The sequence below is a fragment of the Hesperophylax consimilis genome, chromosome 28 (genome assembly GCF_061612785.1).
Source record: "Hesperophylax consimilis isolate HC1 chromosome 28, BYU_Hcon_1.0, whole genome shotgun sequence".
NCBI classification, from domain to species: domain Eukaryota; kingdom Metazoa; phylum Arthropoda; class Insecta; order Trichoptera; family Limnephilidae; genus Hesperophylax; species Hesperophylax consimilis.
The window spans coordinates 18,721,252-18,741,671 of NC_142863.1; the positions used below are offsets into that span (position 1 = coordinate 18,721,252).

The 20,420-nt window shown below is 33.2% G+C and overlaps 1 protein-coding gene across 1 annotated transcript in view; it reads right to left on the reverse strand.

Annotated features, from left to right (window-relative positions):
• The window catches only part of LOC149410305 (tubulin beta-1 chain-like), a 30,099-nt gene extending 10,275 nt beyond the window's left edge, over window positions 1–19,824 (reverse strand). Inside the window, exons 1-2 of the mRNA XM_089648733.1 lie at window positions 19,681–19,824; window positions 5,051–5,159 (exon numbers count right to left, since the gene is read on the reverse strand). Of these exons, the coding sequence (XP_089504859.1) occupies window positions 5,051–5,159; window positions 19,681–19,737 (166 nt within the window). The 5' untranslated portion in view covers window positions 19,738–19,824. The remainder of the gene's footprint in view (window positions 1–5,050; window positions 5,160–19,680) is intronic.
• Between the last annotated feature and the right edge of the window lie 596 nt (window positions 19,825–20,420).

Below are 20,420 nucleotides of genomic sequence, written 5' to 3' on the forward strand. Positions count from 1 at the left end.
TCGTTATAAAGCAAATCTTAATATTGACATGAATGTTATTTTTATTAAAGAAATAACTAACTAACCTACCAACCATCACGCCGTTTCTCCGCAGGGTTAGGCAGAGAGGACGGACCGCCAAACAACTCGGTCTTGGGACACACTTCTTGCCTCATTCACATTCATATATCGTCTCATACATACTCTGCTATTATTCTGACTCTTGACATGGCCTGACTCGAGTATCCGATTCACTTGATCGTGCCAGGACGCCTTCCTCGAGCATCCCCGACTTTTGCTACCTTTCGCATTTGAGTCGTAAATATATATTTTTTTCTTTCAGCCGACAAAATACTGTTAATGTGTTAGTCAATTTAAATAGCTTTATCAAAATATTCCCCTACTTGATGAAAAAAAACTTCAATAATACTTCATTGAAATTGATGTACTTAATCTACTAACAACATCGGAGTATTTTTTTCCTAGCTGTTGAATCCGTCGCATAGGAGTGTAATATTGCAACAATAATATGATAGGTTTTTAGATAATAGAATTGCTACAATAATATGATAGGTTTTGGCAAAGAAAATATATTTAAGTCGATTACGGGTTTCAGGTAAAAATTTGTACTTGTCTTTTTCTTTATGATTTGAATTATTAATTTTTTAGTCAACAGATCTTTGAATGTATTTACTTGAAATTCTTCGAATATATGCATTCGCAAAACATATAAATGAAGTTACAACACCAGTAAAAAAACGAGGAAATTAACAAACTGAAGATGAGGAATGCTTGCAAGTCAAAATCTCATTTAAGCTGTAATTCTGTATTATGGAATATTTGGAGTATTCATGTAACAATAAAAAGGTTTAGCATCCCTGCATTAGCAGGAGCTTCTAAGTGCTGCTTTTAGACATAAATAATGTTGAGATGAGCCGCAAGCCCTTCATCGAGATAGATATAAAAAAAGCAAAGGGAAATGTAGTTTCTCCAGCGCATAATCCACGACAGTGCAAGAAAATAAAACGAAGCAAAACGGAACGGTGTTCCGGTTTGTAAAATCCATCCGCTATAAATAATATATCAAATCTCTTTTCTATAATAATATATTAGTGATAATCCTAAGAAGAATTCATATCATATCTCCATCTATAATCTGTATAATATCACCATCAGCTTAATTAATATTCATAGAATACAAATTGGTGCTGATTGCTAATAGTATGGATGATCTACAGTCTCTCGTGTCTAGGATGAATGAAGTATGCACGAAGAATGAGTTAATGATGAATATAAGTAAGTTTAAAGTAATGGTGTTTGAAAGAGAGAGTACGAAAACAGTGTGCAATATAGTTGTGAATGAGGAATACTTGGAGCAGGTGGATGAGTTTGTGTATTTAGGGAGTAGGTATGTTTACGAGAGATGGGAAGGCTGACAGAGATATTGAAAGAAGAGTAAATGCAGGTAACTCCATTAATGGAGGACTGAACGCAGTTGGCGCTAACAAAAAAATGTCCAAAAAGCGAAGTTAGCAGTCCACAATGGAGTGCTGGTACCTACCCTGATGTATGGAAAAGAGGCATGGAACTGGCAAAGAATGGATGAAAGTAGATTGAATGCTGTTGAAATGAGATCCCTGAGGCGTATGTGTGAAAAAACCATGTATAATCGTGTGAGGAATGTGGACATCCGCAAAGAGTTCAAGGCTGATATAAGCGTAATGACTAAGATTAAGAAAGGGACGCTTAGATGGTTTGGGCATACAGAGCAAATGAGCGAAGAAAGGAGTGTAAGGAGGATATATGATACAAATGCGAATGGTAGCAGAAGTCGGGGACGCCCGAAGAAGACATGGCACGATCAAGTGAATCAGATACTCGAGTCGGGCCATGTCAAGAGTCAGAACAATAGAAGAATATGTATGAGACGATGTATGAATGTGAATGAGGCAAGGAATGTGTGCCAAGACCGAGTTGTTTGGCGGTCCGTCCTCTCTGCCTCCCCCTGCGGGGAAACGGCGTGATGGTTAGTTAGTTAGTTTTAGTTTAGAATACAAAATAAAATCCTATGTTTTCTAAGTTTTAAAATAAGTATTTCAGCAATTTTGTTAAACTATAACACTATTTAAAATAAATGAATATGCATCGTAAAAGTACTAGATGTCGGGATTTATTTCAGTGCAGAAATTCTGGGACTAACTACCATATGTATTCGTCATTGCCCAAAATGCTAGTATTTCTATATAAAATTCTAAATGATGCATTTCATTAATCCAGAGTTGCTTGCATTGATATGCTTTGGGATTCCACTTCCTAATACTAGGAATCGGGATTTATTTATTATCAGTGCAAAAATTCTGGGACTAACTACAATATGTAATCCTCATTGCTCAGAATACTTATGGAGGCAAATATTTATACCGAGTTACCGGACATCTTTAATGAAAAACCCCTTATAAGGGCGTTAATAAATAAATAAATAAAAATAAATTATCAAAGTCAAATGGCGATATTCGATGTCAGGCAAGTGTTGGAGAGATAGATCGCATCCTAAATGGGTTAGAACAAAAATGTATTGATTCAGTATCTTCATTGGTTTCCATTCAAATGGGTTAGAATTAAAAGTTATCAATTTAGTATCTCCATTGGTTTCCATTCAAATGGGTTAGAATTAAAAGTTATCAATTCAGTATCTCCATTGGTTTCCATTCAAATGGGTTAGAATCAAATGTATTAATTCAGTATCTTCATTGGTTTCCATTCAAATGGGTTAGAATCAAAAGGTATTAATTCAGTATCTTCATTGTTTTCCATTCAAATGGGTTAGAATCAAATGTATTAATTCAGTATCTTCATTGGTTTCCATTCAAATGGGTTAGAATCAAATGTATTAATTCAGTATCTTCATTGGTTTCCATTCAAATGGGTTAGAATCAAATGTATTAATTCAGTATCTTCATTGGTTTCCATTCAAATGGGTTAGAATCAAATGTATTAATTCAGTATCTTCATTGGTTTCCATTCAAATGGGTTAGAATCAAAAGTTATCAATTCAGTATCTCATTGGTTTCCATTCAAATGGGTTAGAATCAAAAGTTATCAATTCAGTATCTCATTGGTTTCCATTCAAATGGGTTAGAATCAAAAGTTATCAATTCAGTATCTCATTGGTTTCCATTCAAATGGGTTAGAATCAAAGGTATTAATTCAGTATATTCATCGCCTTGGCGAACGGCAACCATCCTGAATAAATGTTGCTTGAAATGGGTTTAGCTGTGTTTCGCAACCAGATCAGAATATTCAGGTAGGTACTTCTCAACCTTCCTCTACTTCATATCCTTCCCGTTCCCATTCCCTTCAACCTCAAAATACGTATTCCCAACGGGGGATGCAGTGGTACCTACCGATTGGCCATGAGTAATTAAAAATAATAATAATTGCCAAGGTTGCCGGTAACGAAAATAACTTTCAATTTAGAAATTAAGGTGTAGCACTGCGTAGTGATCCAAAATAACGTATTTTTGGTTTGACAATTTGATCGCTAATAATTTATAAGCCCAGAAAAAAATAAAGTATCAGGACAATAAAAACTGCTTTAAAGTTCAAAATCTCCTACTTACGAGCGATTTTTCGGTTATGGTTTTATTGTATAATGTGACAAATGAAAATGATCGTAAAAAATTTAAATGTTTGTGCCTAAAATTCACAAAATAAAATGAAACAATGTTTTTATATTGCGTAAATCAAAACAGGCGGCTGGTGTTAAGGCGAAGCTTAAAGCCAAATCACCATTTTGACTAATCTTTATAACGAATTGGTGTACATTATGAATACCAAAAAATATGCTTTAGATAAATTGAAGGTTTTTCTATCGTTTCGCTTGAGTAGAATACAAATAATAAAAATAAATTATTCAACAAAAAATATAAATGTAAAGTACTAAAAAAAAAATTTTCAATAGAAATTTATGAACGCGTAAAGGAAACAACTTTAAAAAATACATTATTATAGCTAAGGTTATCTGTAACAGTTTTACTTGATTAACTTTTTTTGCTTTCTTATAAAATTATTTACATAATAAATAAAAACCAGTTTTGTGCTTGAAATCGAACGTTTCTAGACTCCGTTTGTCAAGCGATTTTAATGCCTATTACCTACAATATAAGGTATACAAAGAATATACACATTTTTGGATTGTAGCTTCTTCTTAAGCGGGAATTTAAACTTTATCGCCATCTACTTAAGGAGTGTTATTGTTAGCGGCCCGATTCTAAATGTTACACGACGTGGTGCATCTAATTCATAATCTGCTCTTTCATAGATGGCGCTAATTTAATTATTTCATAAAATACACGTTTCGCAAGTTATGCTTTAAAATATTAAGAAGAAATATTTGTTTGCGCCCGTACATATACAATGTGAATAGGAACAAAGAGTATTATCCGTATAACAACTCAATTCTTTCAAATAGTACTATCCGTATAACAACTCAATTCATTCAAATAGTATTATCCGTATAACAACTCAATTCTTTCAAATAGTATTATCCGTATAACAACTCAATTCTTTCAAATAGTATTATCCGTATAACAACTCAATTCATTCAAATAGTATTATCCGTATAACAACTCAATTCTTTCAAATAGTATTATCCGTATAACAACTCAATTCTTTCAAATAGTATTATCCGTATAACAACTCAATTCATTCAAATAGTATTATCCGTATAACAACTCAATTCTTTCAAATAGTATTATCCGTATAGCAACTCAATTCTTTCAAATAGTATTATCCGTATAACAACTCAATTCTTTCAAATAGTATTATCCGTATAACAACTCAATTCTTTCAAATAGTATTATCCGTATAGCAACTCAATTCTTTCAAATAGTGTTATCCGTATAACAACCCAATTATTTCAAATAGTATTATCCGTATAACAACTCAATTCTTCCAAGAAAGGCATACAAATACAATATTGGAGTTAAGCAGGACAGGATGGGTCCCTGACTCGAATAGGACAAGGAGAAGAAGAAGATATGAGATAATTTAGGATATTTGGAAATCTTACCAGAAGCTTCATTGTAGTAGACGTTGATTCTTTCCCTCTGCAGGTCAGAAGTTCCCCTGAAGACGCCAGTCTTGTCGATTCCGTGCTCCTCGGATATTATCTCCCAGAACTGCAAACAGAAAAAAAACATATACATAATATATTGTAGAGTGTTTTTGTATTGTATCTTTACAATATATATATATTTTTTTAATTCTTTAAAAGAAAGACAAACATTCCCGGGTTACGGATAACCTGACAATATTTGGAAATCTCCTACTACCACCACAGTAAGCGGAAAATGTTGCTTGTGTTGTGATTAAGGATTTAGCCAGCCGAGGAATTGAACACACTACGCCTGGGTGGGACCCAAACGCGATGTCAACTCAGCCACCGACCGGTCTAAATAATATAAACAGTCTATTTGTGCGCTTAGTTCTTTTAAACTACGCAACGGATTTTGATAGGATTTTCACTATTATTTAGAGAATTTCTTCCGAAAGGTTTGTATGTATAGTACATGCATGTTATATTTATAGAAAGTAGAGAAAAGTCAATGTTTTGTAATCAAGTCGTAAAAAAATATATTTTCGGGCGCTTACATTGCTAACGCTGGCTAAACCTTATGAGATACATCAAAATATATACTACGTAATTGTATATCTGAAGAGGAAGCTACAAGCAAAAATGTGTATATTATTGGTGTGTCTTATATCGTCACGAATCTAGGTAATAAGCATTAAAATCGCTTGACAATCGGAGTCTATAGAAACGTTCGATTTCAAGCAAAAAACTGTTTTTTATTTATTTTGTAAATAATTTTATAAGAAAGCAAAAAAAGTTAATCAAGTAAAACTGTCACAGATAATCTTAGCTATAATACTGTATTTTTAAAAGTTTTTTCCTTTATGCGTTCATACATTTCTATCAAAAAAATGTTTTTTTTTAGTAGTTTACATTTTTTTTGAGTTATTTATTTTTTTATTTGTATTCTACTCAAGCGAAACGATAGGAAAACTTTCAATTTATCTAAAGAATATTTTTTGGTATTAATAATGTAAACTAATTAGTTATAAAGATTAATCAAAATAGTGATTTAGCATTAAGCTTTGCCTTAATTGGCTAAGTACGCCTGGTATGAACCCGACGAATTAGTCCAATAATATAACATTAGCACGTACGAAAAAATATTATTTAGCTAATGATGCACAAGAGTCCCAACTCCTCCGAATTGACTGGATCGAGTGGGACTATGGCATCCCATTTGGGGTGTGTTGTGAAGCTGAAGGGGTGGGGGGAGGGTTAATACGTGGAAGAAGCAGTTTGAGAAGTACCTCGTAGTTAGAAATTACGTCGTATCAGAGTTTATAAGAGTTTTACGTAGAATTATGATTAACTGATTGTACAACAATATCTAAAACAATCCGAAGCATTTCCTCCTTGCATTCCGCAAAGTGTTTCTTGGTTTATGAGTAATTTTTATGATACTTATCAGGAAAGTTATCAGTTGAACAATTGGAGTAAAATATGCTGATGTACATTTCGTAGAATGATGCAATTTACTCATATGTTTTATGCAGAATTCTTGCCTGAACAGACTATGCAATAATTACAATAGCGTATTATCCAAGGTCGATATTTTCAGTTGCGAAATTACCAAATACAAGAGGTCCGTAAAAGAATATTTCTCTGATGGTTTGTGAATAAGGTTATGTCTCTATTGTTTATATTTCTATTATAATTTGATTTATATCTACAACCTCTCTCCATGGTTATAAATTTATTGATAAATGTTTTGCTTTATAAATTTTTCGTTTTATATAATCTTTCGTTTTGTATAAATTTTTTGAATTCATATTCATTTCTTACAATTCAATTATTCCTTATTATCCTGTCTCAGTAGAGGTAAAGTCACAAGGAGGAAATCCATAATTGGTTTTATTTTGTCTATACAGGGTGTCCGGAAACTCGTAGTACAAGCGGGAAACTGGTGAATCTACATCACATTTGGAGTCGATTTTGTAGTGTATTTTTTTTTATTTGAGCTTTCGTTATCGAGTAAATCAAGTTTGAAGTTGATTTTTTTTTTTTTAATTTTTTTTTTTAATCAAATTCTTATAAATTATTACTGAAGATCAAAGTACCCAACTAATTAAAACTATTTGAAAGTAAAACAAATGAAGAAACTCGGATTTGAAGCATTATTTTGAAATCACCCTTCATTTAACCCGGTGTAATCATAAAATATTTCTGCTCTGCAGGGTTAAAACATCTGTTATTCAACCCTAAACACCAGAAAAAACTTTAACCCTAAAATAGCCGAAAAATATTTTTTTTTGGTTTTTTTTTTTTTTTTTTGAAAATGCTCAAATCAAAAAACTTTATGTTTTTTTGGGTTCCCCATGTGGTGTAGATTCTCCAGTTTCCCGCTTGTACTACGAGTTTCCGGACACCGTGTATAATACTTATGTACAAAACTGAAATAAATGTAAACTGTCGATTTCCCGAAAATTAATAAATAAACAATATTTTCAGTAAATTTGAAAAGAATAAATATTTTTTAAATTTAAGATAGAGAGTGGATATTGACATTTCACGACGGGTCTGCATGTTATCGCGATATATCAATGATTGATTGATTGATTGGAGCAGTCGCCTGATAAGCTGAAGATACCAATGCTCTAATTTCAGTGAAATAAACATTTTTAAGTACACCTATTTGCAATTCACTTTTGTTTTATCACGAATGAATTAAAGCAAATCTTGGAAGTTTAAATCAACACACATTCCGACATTCGATCGAGCTGAAACACGGTAGATAATAATAATAATAAATGAGATAAATAAATAGATAATAATAAAAAATAAAAATAATGATTAATTGTCTTCTTTTCTAAGTAAAATATAGAGAAAATGATATCCTCACAGGGATCTCCCGTGCTGAGGGTTTCATTTACATTTTATAATTTAATTATAAGAAAATTAATATTACAAGAAAGTAACATGTGAATTTAATTATGTACATATTATTATTTTTTTAATAATTTTAAACTAAGTAAGATATGTGTTTTTCTGTATAGCTTAGTGTTTTTTTGTATAGTTTAGTTTAGTAGATTCTGTTTTAGTCTGTGTTTGATATTAGTACCTATATTTTCTATTTCAGATCTCCCTATATTAAGTATCCAGCTTTTTATTTGAGATTTAAATGTTATAATGTTGAGGTTTTTGAGTGAAGTGGTATTTTATAGACTTGTTGTCGATGCCAATGCATTCTATCAATTTTTCATCTGTGACAGTTTCACTTGATTTACTTTTTTGCTTTCTTATAAAATTATTCACAATAAATAAAAACCAGTTTTGTGCTTGAAATCGAACGTTTCTACTCTGTTTGTCAAGCGATTTTAATGCCTATCACCTACAATATAAGGTATACCAAGAATATACTATTTTTTGGCTTGTAGCTTTCTCTTAATATACGAAATAAATATCTGTCCTACCCGATCGGCATTTGGCGACGTTGATAGAGTTGTTGACTCCAGTTCCTGGGTAGGAAGGTTCAATCCTGCGTTAAGCCAAGTTTTTTAAATAGATGTATTATATAAAAACAATATAGTAAAATAGATGTTTAATACACAAACTAAATAGTGAAATAGATGTTTTATATAAAAACAATATAGTAAAATAGATGTATTATATAAAAACAACATAGTAAAATACAGGGTTTTCCAATAAGAGTTTTCAATAAGAGTTATTTTGAATAGCCCGCTATTTCGGTAGATGTTACTTTTGAAGCTGTCATTTTTTGACATTTGACAAGTAAAAACTAAGCCATTAATAAAAATGGAAAGATACACGCTTCAACAACGCATTGAAATTATTAAAATTCGCTTGAGTGAATCAAATGCAAGTCATTTTGAGTGATGAGGCCCATTTCCACCTCGGTGTCTTCGTCAACAAGCAAAATTGTCGCATCTGGGGCTCGGAAAACCCAAGAGTTATTGTTGAAAAGCCTCTCTATATCCTAAACGTGTGACTGTTTGGTGCGGTTTATGGTCCGGTGGAGTCATTAGACCTTACTTTTTCGAAAATGAGGCTAGAGCAACAGTTACGGTGAATGGATTGCGCTATCGTGAGATGATTAATGATTTTTTATGGCCGGAATTGGATGGTATTGATCTGGACAACGTTTACTTTCAAGAAGACGGCGCTACGTGCCACACAAACAACGAAACCATTGATATTTTACGATTGAATAACACCTCTTATTGGAAAACCCTGTAGATGTTTAATACAAAAACATTATTGTAAAACAGATGTTTAATATAAAAACAACATAGTAAAATAGATGTTTAATACAAAAACAACATAGTAAAAAAGATGTTTTATATAAAAACAATATAGTAAAATAGATGTTTAATACACAAACAAAATAGTGAAATAGATGTTTTATATAAAAACAATATAGTAAAATAGATGTGTAATACAAAAACAATAAAGTAAAATAGATGTTTAATACAAAAACAAAATAGTGAAATAGATGTTTTATATAAAAACAATATAGTAAAATAGATGTGTAATACAAAAACAATATAGTAAAAAAGATGTGTAATACAAAAACAATACAGTATAATAGATGTTTAATACAAAAACAACATAGTAAAAAAGATGTTTTATATTAAAACAATATAGTAAATTAGATGTGTAATACAAAAACAATACAGTAAAATAGATGTTTAATACAAAAACAACATAGTAAAAAAGATGTTTTATATTAAAACAATATAGTAAAATAGATGTTTAATACACAAACAAAATAGTGAAATAGATGTTTTATATAAAAACAATATAGTAAAATAGATGTGTAATACAAAAACAATATAGTAAAATAGATGTGTAATACAAAAACAATATAGTAAAATAGATGTTTAATTCACAAACAAAATAGTGAAATAGATGTTTTATATAAAAACAATTTAGTAAAATAGATGTGTAATAAAAAAACAATATAGTAAAATAGATGTGTAATACAAAAACAATACAGTAAAATAGATGTTTAATACAAAAACAACATAGTAAAAAAGATGTTTTATTTAAAAACAATATAGTAAAATAGGTGTGTAATACAAAAACAATACAGTAAAATAGATGTTTTATATAAAAACAATATAGTAAAATAGATGAATCATAGTAAAAAAAAATTGGGATTTACGAATAACTTTACTCTTTGTTTATCCGAACTAAAGATAATAGAAACGATGGAGATGGGACATGTTATTGGTATAAAACTATTATAAATTGAATCTACTCACAGCGGCACCCTTTGTTTATGCCTACACACCAAACGCATAACCGCTTTGATAGTACATGCAGTTTGATTGCATCTCGGCGACAGTCGGCAAGCATACATGCCATATTTTATTTATTTCTATTATCTACAATCCGAAAAACAACAAAAAAACGAACAGTGAAAAGATCAGACAATCTCAAATGATTTCAGCTCGCTAACGTTAGTCCGACTGACTTTGGGCAGTTGGAGCTCTCGTGTTGTATTGACATCAAATAAACAAGTAAATAATGGAGTAGATTTCAATCTGCAGGGATGCCTTCAAGAGCAATTGAACACAGTAAAATACAATAGCCGACGAGCATTAAGACTGACAGTGCGTATAGTGAATTGTAAATTGTCATCCATTACATAATGCGGTCCTGCTTCGAGTAATTGAGGGGAATGGACTTTGTTAATTCTTAATTCCCCACTTGGTAACGAAGACAGTGTATATATATATTATACGATGTGCGTTACACAAGCTAGCCAGAAAATATAAGGACATAAATGGACGGTTGACGTTGTCGAGGGTAAGGTTTCCGATTAGGAATTCGAAGGTCCCGCATTCCGAATTTCTAACGATTTAAAACGTACCTTACCTAAGGGTCCGTAGTTAGTAGTAGCTGCTGACCCTGTACAAGTCTCAAGTCCGCCCAACTATTGAATTTGGGAGTCACCTTTGGGCTGGTGCCCCAAAATACTTAATAAACCTGCTTGAATCTGTGCAAAGGAGAGCGATCCGTCTGATTGACAATCCGTTGTTAACAGACCGATTGCCTTCTCTAATGCATAGACGCAATGTAGGCATGCTGTGTCTGTTCCACAGGTATTTCAATGGAGCCTGCTCCAAGGAGCTAGCAGCATTGATTCCTGATGCACCGGTGCACGCGCGCGAAACTCGACAGACACGAGCTGAACACCCGTTCACGGTTGACGTTGGCTTCATGAGAACGGGCCGTTTTTACGACTCGTTTTTGTGTAAGTCGGCTCGTATGTGGAACGAGCTACCGGCATCTGTTTTTCCTCCCTCCTATAATCCGAGCCTCTTCAAGGCCCGCATTAACAAATCCCTTCCTACAGCCCCCACCTTATTCCGCCTCACAACGCCGCCCAACCGGGTGGTGACATAGTTCCCCTGTCTGTACACTGCACAGACGCTCTTGTGAGATGTCACATAAAAAAAAGCGTTCAAAAAGAAGAAGAAGATGGTTTGAAAGGGAGATGTGAAAATTATTAAAAACTCAATATAAATATTAAAAAAATCAGAGTGTATCTTTAAATGCAACTTTGGCATTTGTCGAGAGCGTTTGGCTCTATTTTAAACGAGTCGTGTTTTACAAAAATTTTCACAATTTTTGCTTAATTTTTATTGTTTCTTTAATATTAGCGTGCTCCCTCTAACATTCGTATTTACATTTAGTTGTAGGTCAAAAAATGGAACCTATTTTTTCGCGTCATATCTTATCTAAATATAAAAAATCAATGGTTGGACTATTGTTTCGCGCTGTTCCAGGCAGTGTTCCCGAAGCTCCCGATTTTTCGGGAGATCTCCCGATTTTTCACTTCATCTCCCGATCTACCGGAATGGCATCAATATCTCCCGATTTTTCAAAGCAAGCAGCGAATCGTCGTCACTCGTCGATTTTTCGATAATCTATGAATTTTACGAGCGAGAGTTTAGAATTTATTACGTAACGCCTCGATTCGCTTTTTTGGTTCTTCGTTCCTCGTACATATTATTTTTTTTTTACATGTCGAGTTCGAATTCAGATTCTGATCGCGATGCAGGAACGAGTAGGAGCATGGGTGCTAAAAAAAATATTCGCAATATTATAAGAAAGAGTGGGAAAGTTTATCCAAGTTGCAACAAGGATATAAATTTTTGTTCAGGAAGAGATGCGTTGACAAGGCATTTTTTTTTATTTTTTTTTTTATTTTTTTTTTTTACATATATTTTTTTTTTTATTAGTAAAAAAAGATACACGAATTACATTACATAATATAGTAAAGTTATTAATTACGTAATATAATATAATATGAGTATTACCCGATTTCTCCCGATTTTTAGGCGAAAATTCTCCCGATTTTGAATTTTTAGTTTCGGGAACACTGGTTCCAGGGTCAGTCCAGGGGCATTTAACTAAGCTTTGGCCATGAAACTCATTTGAAACCGCCACGCCCACCTCAAAATTCTTATAGAAAACGAATAATATGGCTAAAAGCTCAGATCTCATTGGTGAGAACAGAAGGATTGGTTTGATCTCTCGCTCTCTACCATAATGACTCGTGTAACAGAAAGAGATGACGGAATTATGCCGTTTGACAGTTTTCAAATCATTCAAACAAAATGACAGTGGTTTATTTATACACGCGGGTTGTCATTTGCTGCCGAAATACTATCATTTCCGTCGAAAATATTGCGTGTTAAAGTTGTTCGTGATAAAAATACAATATAAGCCAGTATAGTGTTAGCGAGTTATAAACATATTATATTCAACCTACCTACGTAAGTTCAAGTTTAAAGTGAATTAACAGTTTTAGGTTATTCGTTCGGTTTTTTGAACAATGCTTGATACTTGACATATGTCTTCCTCCACAACGTATAAATGTTATTTATTATATCGATTAACTTATTCATGTTATTGATTAGTGTTATCCTGTATTATCTTATTGTTTTGGTGAAATTAAAGATTTTTAAACATATGTAACCATGAGTTCATGAGGCTGAAAAATGTCGGAATTTTTCGTCGTACTGTCGGACAATCATGTTTTGGAAATTTTCTTCAGTGTTTTTGCAAATTTCTTGTCATTTTGGGTGTCTTCTTCTCAGATTAACAAGTTTCATCTTAAGGAAATGCACTGTAAAAGTTTATTTTCTTAGTCAGATGAACCTTGCCCTTGGAAAACATTTCGACATTTTTCTGCTTCAAGGACATTTTTATTTTTATAATAGTTTTTTTGGGCTAGTGAGTGAATAAAGTAGGCTGAGAGCAATTATGTTGTCTATGGTCGCATCTTTTTTTAAATGGCCTTGAGTTTCCTCTACCTTGTCTACTGCTCTGCTCCGCACGGTAGGTACTGCTTGTATATCTGTGGTTAAGTACTGTATAATTCTGTTGGATACAAAAAGCCGGAAGATATCGATCTAGAGAGTGGTATATTTATGGGTCAGTCTCTCTTACACTTGCTTGACACTGTATATCGCCGTCTCATTTGAATTTTCGTAATCACGGTAAAATGTACGATGTTTTGGAAATTTGAGCCTCGATTAGGCAAATATTTTGATCACGAAACACTCCCACAAATGCTTATTGTTTGATATTTAGTATAAAATTCATCTATTCTGTCGGATTTGGAACACATAACCTCAAATATGAATCCGACTTTAATTCGTTCTAAAATCAGTGTTGCCACATACAAAGGAAAAAAAAAATTGTTCTATTTTACTAAATTTCTGGAAAAAATAAGTCTGATAATAATTAGTACTTATCTGCATGTAATTATAGCAGACCAGGTTCGTTTCGCATTTCGCAAGGAAGGGATTATTATTGAAACCTTCTGTGGGTGATTAATACGTCATATCGGGTTTCCCGGCTAGGTTATGCGGTTTCTAGGGGTGCCTCACGTCGAACCACTGGAATCGATGCATTCCGAGTGGAAAAGGACAGGAGTGGAAAACCAATTACATCAAGAATATGGTTTTTTTAAGAAAAGTAATGTGAAAAAATGACCTATTTCGGAGTATTTTTATAAAATAAGTAAGGGATTTTTCAAACGCAATCACGTAATTTTATAGCATTTTGAACGTTGACATTTGAAGGATTTCGTAACGATAATATACATATTTTTAAGACCGATACCTACGTATGAAAGTTATTTTTATTTAAGATTAATAAACAGCACATCACCATCAAAATATTTAATGTAAAACGTTTTTTAACTTTAACTATTAATTCAACAGCTAGGAAACAAATACTACGATGTTGTTGATATATTTAGTACGTCAATTTCAATATATAAGCATACCCTGTTGAAGTTTTTTTCATCAAGTACTGGAATATTTTAATAAAGGTATTTAATTTGATTTGACTAACACATAATAATTTTGTCAACTGAAACAGAAAAAAATATTTTGGATTTTTTATGTTTTGTGCCTGCATGCTGTGTAGATCAAGTTCTGTGATATTTTGAAAATTTATTTACTTTATATTTATTTTTCTGCAATTGTTTTAAATAGTCGTTTCCTGCACTATTTTCATGTATAATTTCGTAAATATTTTTTATATATTGTATGTAAAAGCCTTAATAGGCGTGAAATAAATAAATAAATAAGTTGGCGGTAAGCACCAGATTTTATTTTACTTGACGATGAATTAGTAACTTCGCGAGGTATTCGTTTAGAAACATCTGAGATTTAAGTAATACGTTCATCAGAAATAATGAAATAATGAAATAATACATCCCTTGGATAGAGATCTATTGTCTAGGCCTGCCAGGGCAAATTCGACGGTAGGTACGTCCATTAAGCCGGGCCGCGCGCTGAATATTTTTTTACACGACTTTTTCACTTGCGTCGTTATGATCAGTAGCTCTGTCCAATACACCAGGGCCGCGCATCGTATATTTTAGTGCATGACTTACATTGTTAAGATTCCGAATTTATTTTCGGGTATTGTCCTGTCTTAAACATAGGTTCTCGCTCCATTTCAGCTATTGATCACATTGCAATCGGCACTAAAACAAATTAAGTGGCAAGGATAATTAACCGTAAGAAGTGTTTTTGGGGCATGTCCGACGTCCGTGTTCAATTATTAATCCTTATTTTTGGAAAGAATTGACCAAAAAATGTCAAATTTTCAATAATTGATTTAATTCATTGCTCTGTAAAAAAAAATTGTACTGTGACAAAATATTTTTTAATTGCCACTTACATTTTTTTAATTAATATTATTTTATAATATCTATAATAATAGCGCAAACCCGTGAAAAATCACAGGATATTATAATTCCAATTTTGAAAAATACAATGCAAATAACGATATTTTTTCCCACAAGCTACGAATACCGTTCAAAATATGTAAAAGATTTAAATTAATTTTACTGTTAATGATCATCGTATCAAGAATAAGTAATTTTAATATTTTCATTCAAAATAATTGATTTCTATAATCTAAAACAGCTGATATAAAACTGTTCCAACTGGTCACAACAATATTATGACATAGAAACCGCCAATGTCTGGAAAGATGTCCAAAGTCAACTCCGCTGAATTCACGAACGTCGTTTTGGCGGCAAATCGTAAATAATGTATTTTAAATCGTATTAGTTAATTTATTCGCCAACATGAAAATAAAATTAAAAACATAATTTTCGTAATTTTTTTCTTAATTTTTACGAGACTAAAAATCAGTGAAAATACCTTAATTTCTGTTAAAAATATTAGGTATCTATCACAGAACCCGAAAATGAACGTTGAAATTTGACGAATTGTTCAAATTCTCCGAAACAACCCGTCCTTAAATTCAAAGCAAATTTGAGTTAATTGAACTTGAATAATTTTAGCTAAACGGGAAGAAATTACCATATATATACAGGGTGTATCGGCACGTACCCGACAAACTTTAACCAGCTATTCCTTAGCACATTTGGAGTAAAAAATGTTATGGGCACTTTGCTATCCGGTAACATTTTTTTTAATAAAAAATTTACTATTCATATTTTCACCACATGTAACCAATGTTTTGTCCTTTGTCAAAGTTTGAAAACCTATCTGGCAATATTTTGTTCGAGTTTCGTTGAATAATGTACGTACGTACCTACGTTGGCGCGCTTTTACAAACACAACGAAATGGCATGGCACCATTCGTCTCATTTTTAACTATTATTATTTAGTGTGTACGAAAGAGCGAGGACACTTTTTGACACACTTGCTAATAACAGCTGTTGAACGCGAGATACAATGCAAATGACAGTGACGGAGTGTGGATTTTTTTATTTATATTTTGTTTTTAATGGAAAAAAAATGTTACCGGACAGCAAAGCGCCCATAACATTTTTTACTCCAAATGTGCTGAGGAATAGCTGGTTAAAGTTTGTCCGGTACTTGCCGATACACCCTGTATATATATATTATATTTTTTTAATTCGTTGGCGTATCTTGCGCCCAGAAGTTTTTTAAATTATCTTTTAAGTATATTTTCCTTATGCAAATTGGTGACATATTTATATATTTTCAAATCGGTTGATACTACACTGCTAATGATAATCCCTTCAATGTTCATAGTAATATTTTATTTTCAAGAATCGAACTTTGTCCGCGTGCCATAGTTGCACCATCCCTGTTTTTGTCTGTCAATGTGGGGTCATTTTTACGAGGCAATAATGTAATGATTTTATAAATACAGGTATACCTAAAAAATAAATCTATATGGCGCCATTTTGTCATTCAATAACCGGAAGGGCGGCCTTCGTGGTCGGGGGGTGAGACTCTCGACTAGCAATCCGGAGGTCGCGGGTTCAAATTTTATTTGATTAATTTATGTTTCACAAATGTTTTACAAATTAATTATTAATTATAAAAAAAATATGTATGTTTGCGGCACGTTTTAGTGTGGCAGATACTCTCAGTATCGCCCTGGCGTGAGACTACCATACAGAATTTAAGCGTTGCTTGAAATGGCTTTATCCGTGTTTGGCGACCAGATCTGAATATCCAGGTGGTTCCCCTCACCAGTACCTTCAGCCTCATAACATACCCCAATTGGGGATGCCATAGTGTCACTGGTTTCAGACGCTCGGGAGCAGTTGGGACTTGTGTGCGTTATTCACATAGGTAACAAAAAGGGCGCTAAGCAATTTATTATTTTTCTCTTATTCCGCTTCACTCTTAATACGCAATATTTCACTTTCAAATAAATGGATTTAGCTTTATTAATTCAAAACATGATTTATTATGTCGGGGGAGACGGAAAAATACGCACTTTTAATTTCGTTTATTAAGTCACTTACGCGATATGTCAATTAGTATGCGGCGCCGTTATATTCGCAGCCGACGGCGACTATGTTCATATCAAGAGTTGGATTATATTCATAATATCGTATTAGAATTAAATCACAAACCAGTCTATACAAACCTAGCGTAGTCCACAAACTACTTGAAAACTGGGATATAACTCTAAAGGGGACGCGAGCAGGCGTTATTAAAGGTTCCCCAACATCTATAGTAACTTTTTGTAATAATATAACTAAATTCAAGTATTAATTCAAAGTAAACATTCCATATTTACCGTGAAGCGGAATTCGTAACCTTTACCAGCAATTTTATGGGCTTCTATATTAAAAAGGAGTTTTTAAGTTTTCAGAACTTGTTTCTGACCTCAAACTGAATATTTGGCGATCATTCTAAGAATGTGTACCCAGCGAGTTAAATGCTCTGTCCCTAAATTTCGTAACATTCATAAAAATGGGTTCAACCAATACCTATATTGAATTTTAAGGGTGGAGAGATAGGGACATGGAGTAACCGTTTTCCAAGCGACCATGACAGATAACCAATGTACAAACGTAGAACCAGAAAAATCACTGGATATTAAATTTTTCTGTTTTTAAAAAGATAATTATCTAATTTTGCTTAGTACTTACCTACCTACTAACCGGTACCTACTGTATAGCTTGCCTGAATCCACAATGCATTCCAGTTATTTGGAAGCCAGGTTTGGAAACCATTTATTTAATAACCCACACCTCTACTATAAGTCACCCCAGGTGTTTCGCTACGTTTGGTGATTTAGATGTGCCCGGTGTGTTCATAATGCGCCTGTCCAGCAGCTGCTAGGCGTGCCAGATCGGGAGAGGCTGGTTTGGGAGACCGTTTGACATCTCCTACCGATCTCTCTTGACCTCTATTTCCTTCCCAGAACTTATCTATCCTTCCTTTCTTTAAAAGATTCTCCACAACGCATGAAATTATTTTTGAAAACGACACTTAAATTCATAGCAAATGCGAGTTATGGAGTTCAATCCGAAATTAGTATGTAAGGTGAAATAGTCAGCGTTTATGCACTGTGTGTCACGCTCATACCGCGAAACTGCAGTTACAGTTTTTTTTCCAAAAAAATGTGATTTTTTTATTATTTTCTTATAGAAATGGCTTTTGTTATGTTTAGTAACCACTGACTACCTACACGGGCACAGAAACCGGAGATTCCTTAGTTTAATAGCTTCATTCAATCGGAAACACATAAAAAAATTAAATAATTATTTATGTTTTTAAGTTTGTTTTGAAAAAGCAAAGTTTTGTTTTTTATCGACGTGAAATATAGTGATCTAAATAATTAAGGGTATTATATTAAAATTAACATTATTAACATTAAAAAGACAATGAAAAACAACTATTTTAAATGTGAATTCCGCACAAGAGTCTCAACTGCTCCCAACCGTCTAGAGATAGTGAGACTATGGAATTCCTAATTGGAGTATTTTGTTAGACTGAAGGCAGCGAGCGAGGAGGGGAAGGAGATGGGGAAGAGGAATGTGGAGGAGTACCTGGCTATTCAGATCTGGTCTCCAAACACAACTAAAGCCATTTAAAAAAAATCGATTCTGAATAGCGGTCTTATACTAGGGCGATACTGATAGTATCTTCCACTCTGGGACGTTCCGCGAGTACACTACATTCCGAATTGAAACGTTTGCTTGAAATGGCTTTAGCCGCGTTTTATAGTCCCACTAGTTGGAAATCGTGTGCAGTATTCACATTAAAAAAATATAAAAAGTCACCCAGCAGGCTGTGAAAAAACTCAGTTAAGACGATGCCATACGTAGTAATGCAAAATCATGTGTTTTTGGTTTGAAAATTTGATCGCCTAGAAATGTTTCAGATGCTTTAATTAAATACTGCGAGTAAAATACATCTTGGCCTTTGAAATAATCGAGTATTTTTTAGATAAGTCTTTTTATAAGCCCAGAAAAAAATAATGTAAAGGCCTGTGAAAACTGCTTTAAAGTTCAAAATCTCCTACTTACGAACTCATTTTCGGTTATGATTTTATTGTATAATGTGGCAAATTAAGTTATTTATAAAATGATAGAAAAAAAATATTTTTGCCTGAACATCCACAAAATAAAATAAAAGGCACTTTTTGGCCATGTTTTTTTCTTGCATAAATCAAAACAGGCGGATGGTGTTAAGCGGGAATTTAAACCTTATCGCCATCTACGTAAGGGTTGTTACTGATAGTGGCTCAATTTAAAATATTACACGACGTAGTGCATCGCCTTTCAAAAAAGAGAGAAAAAATCACTGCAAATCAATTTTAAAAATTACCTTTGCTCCAATCTGGTTACCACACTGCCCGGCCTGTAAATGCACTATCTCCCTCATTGTTGATATTTAATGAAGCCAATTATTTGGAATAATACGTCCCTCAATCTCTTTGCAGAGAATTAACTTGAATATTGCGACAACAACACGTCTTGTCTCCTAACCGGCAAGTCACAAAATGATGGCCTGGTAGGTAAGGACTCCGGGTAGGTACCGAGTCTGGGTAGGTACCGAGTCTGACTTGGCTAGTACCAAATGCAATTTAACTTCCTTTCAAGAACGCTTTTCCTGTTGGCAACACTGGTGAGTTAGGTTTTTAAATTTAGATGCTTTCTAAACATGAACCAAAAAAGCCCAGGGCAAAGCATTTGATGATATTGAAGCCAAATTAAGGGTGAGGGAATATTGCCTGGCAGCCATCTTGTATGACAAACTTTTGAAATGATTTATTTGCAAAGTGGTATAAAGTGAACTGTTTTTATTGTATTTTTGATTAAATCTAATTTGTTTATCAGTGCAGTTACCTGCTAAACTGAAACTTTCTGAAAATCTTCAAACTTTGCACTTTATACCACTCAAAAGTCACGAGCCGCCATTGTTTGTGAGGGTGAAGGTAATGAGGAGGGTGAGGAGATGTGCAAGAGAAAGGTGAGGAAGTACCTGGCTATTCATATCCGGTCACCAAACACGGTCAAAGCCATTTCAATCAACTTTTCAATTCTGATGTCAATGGACATTTTTCA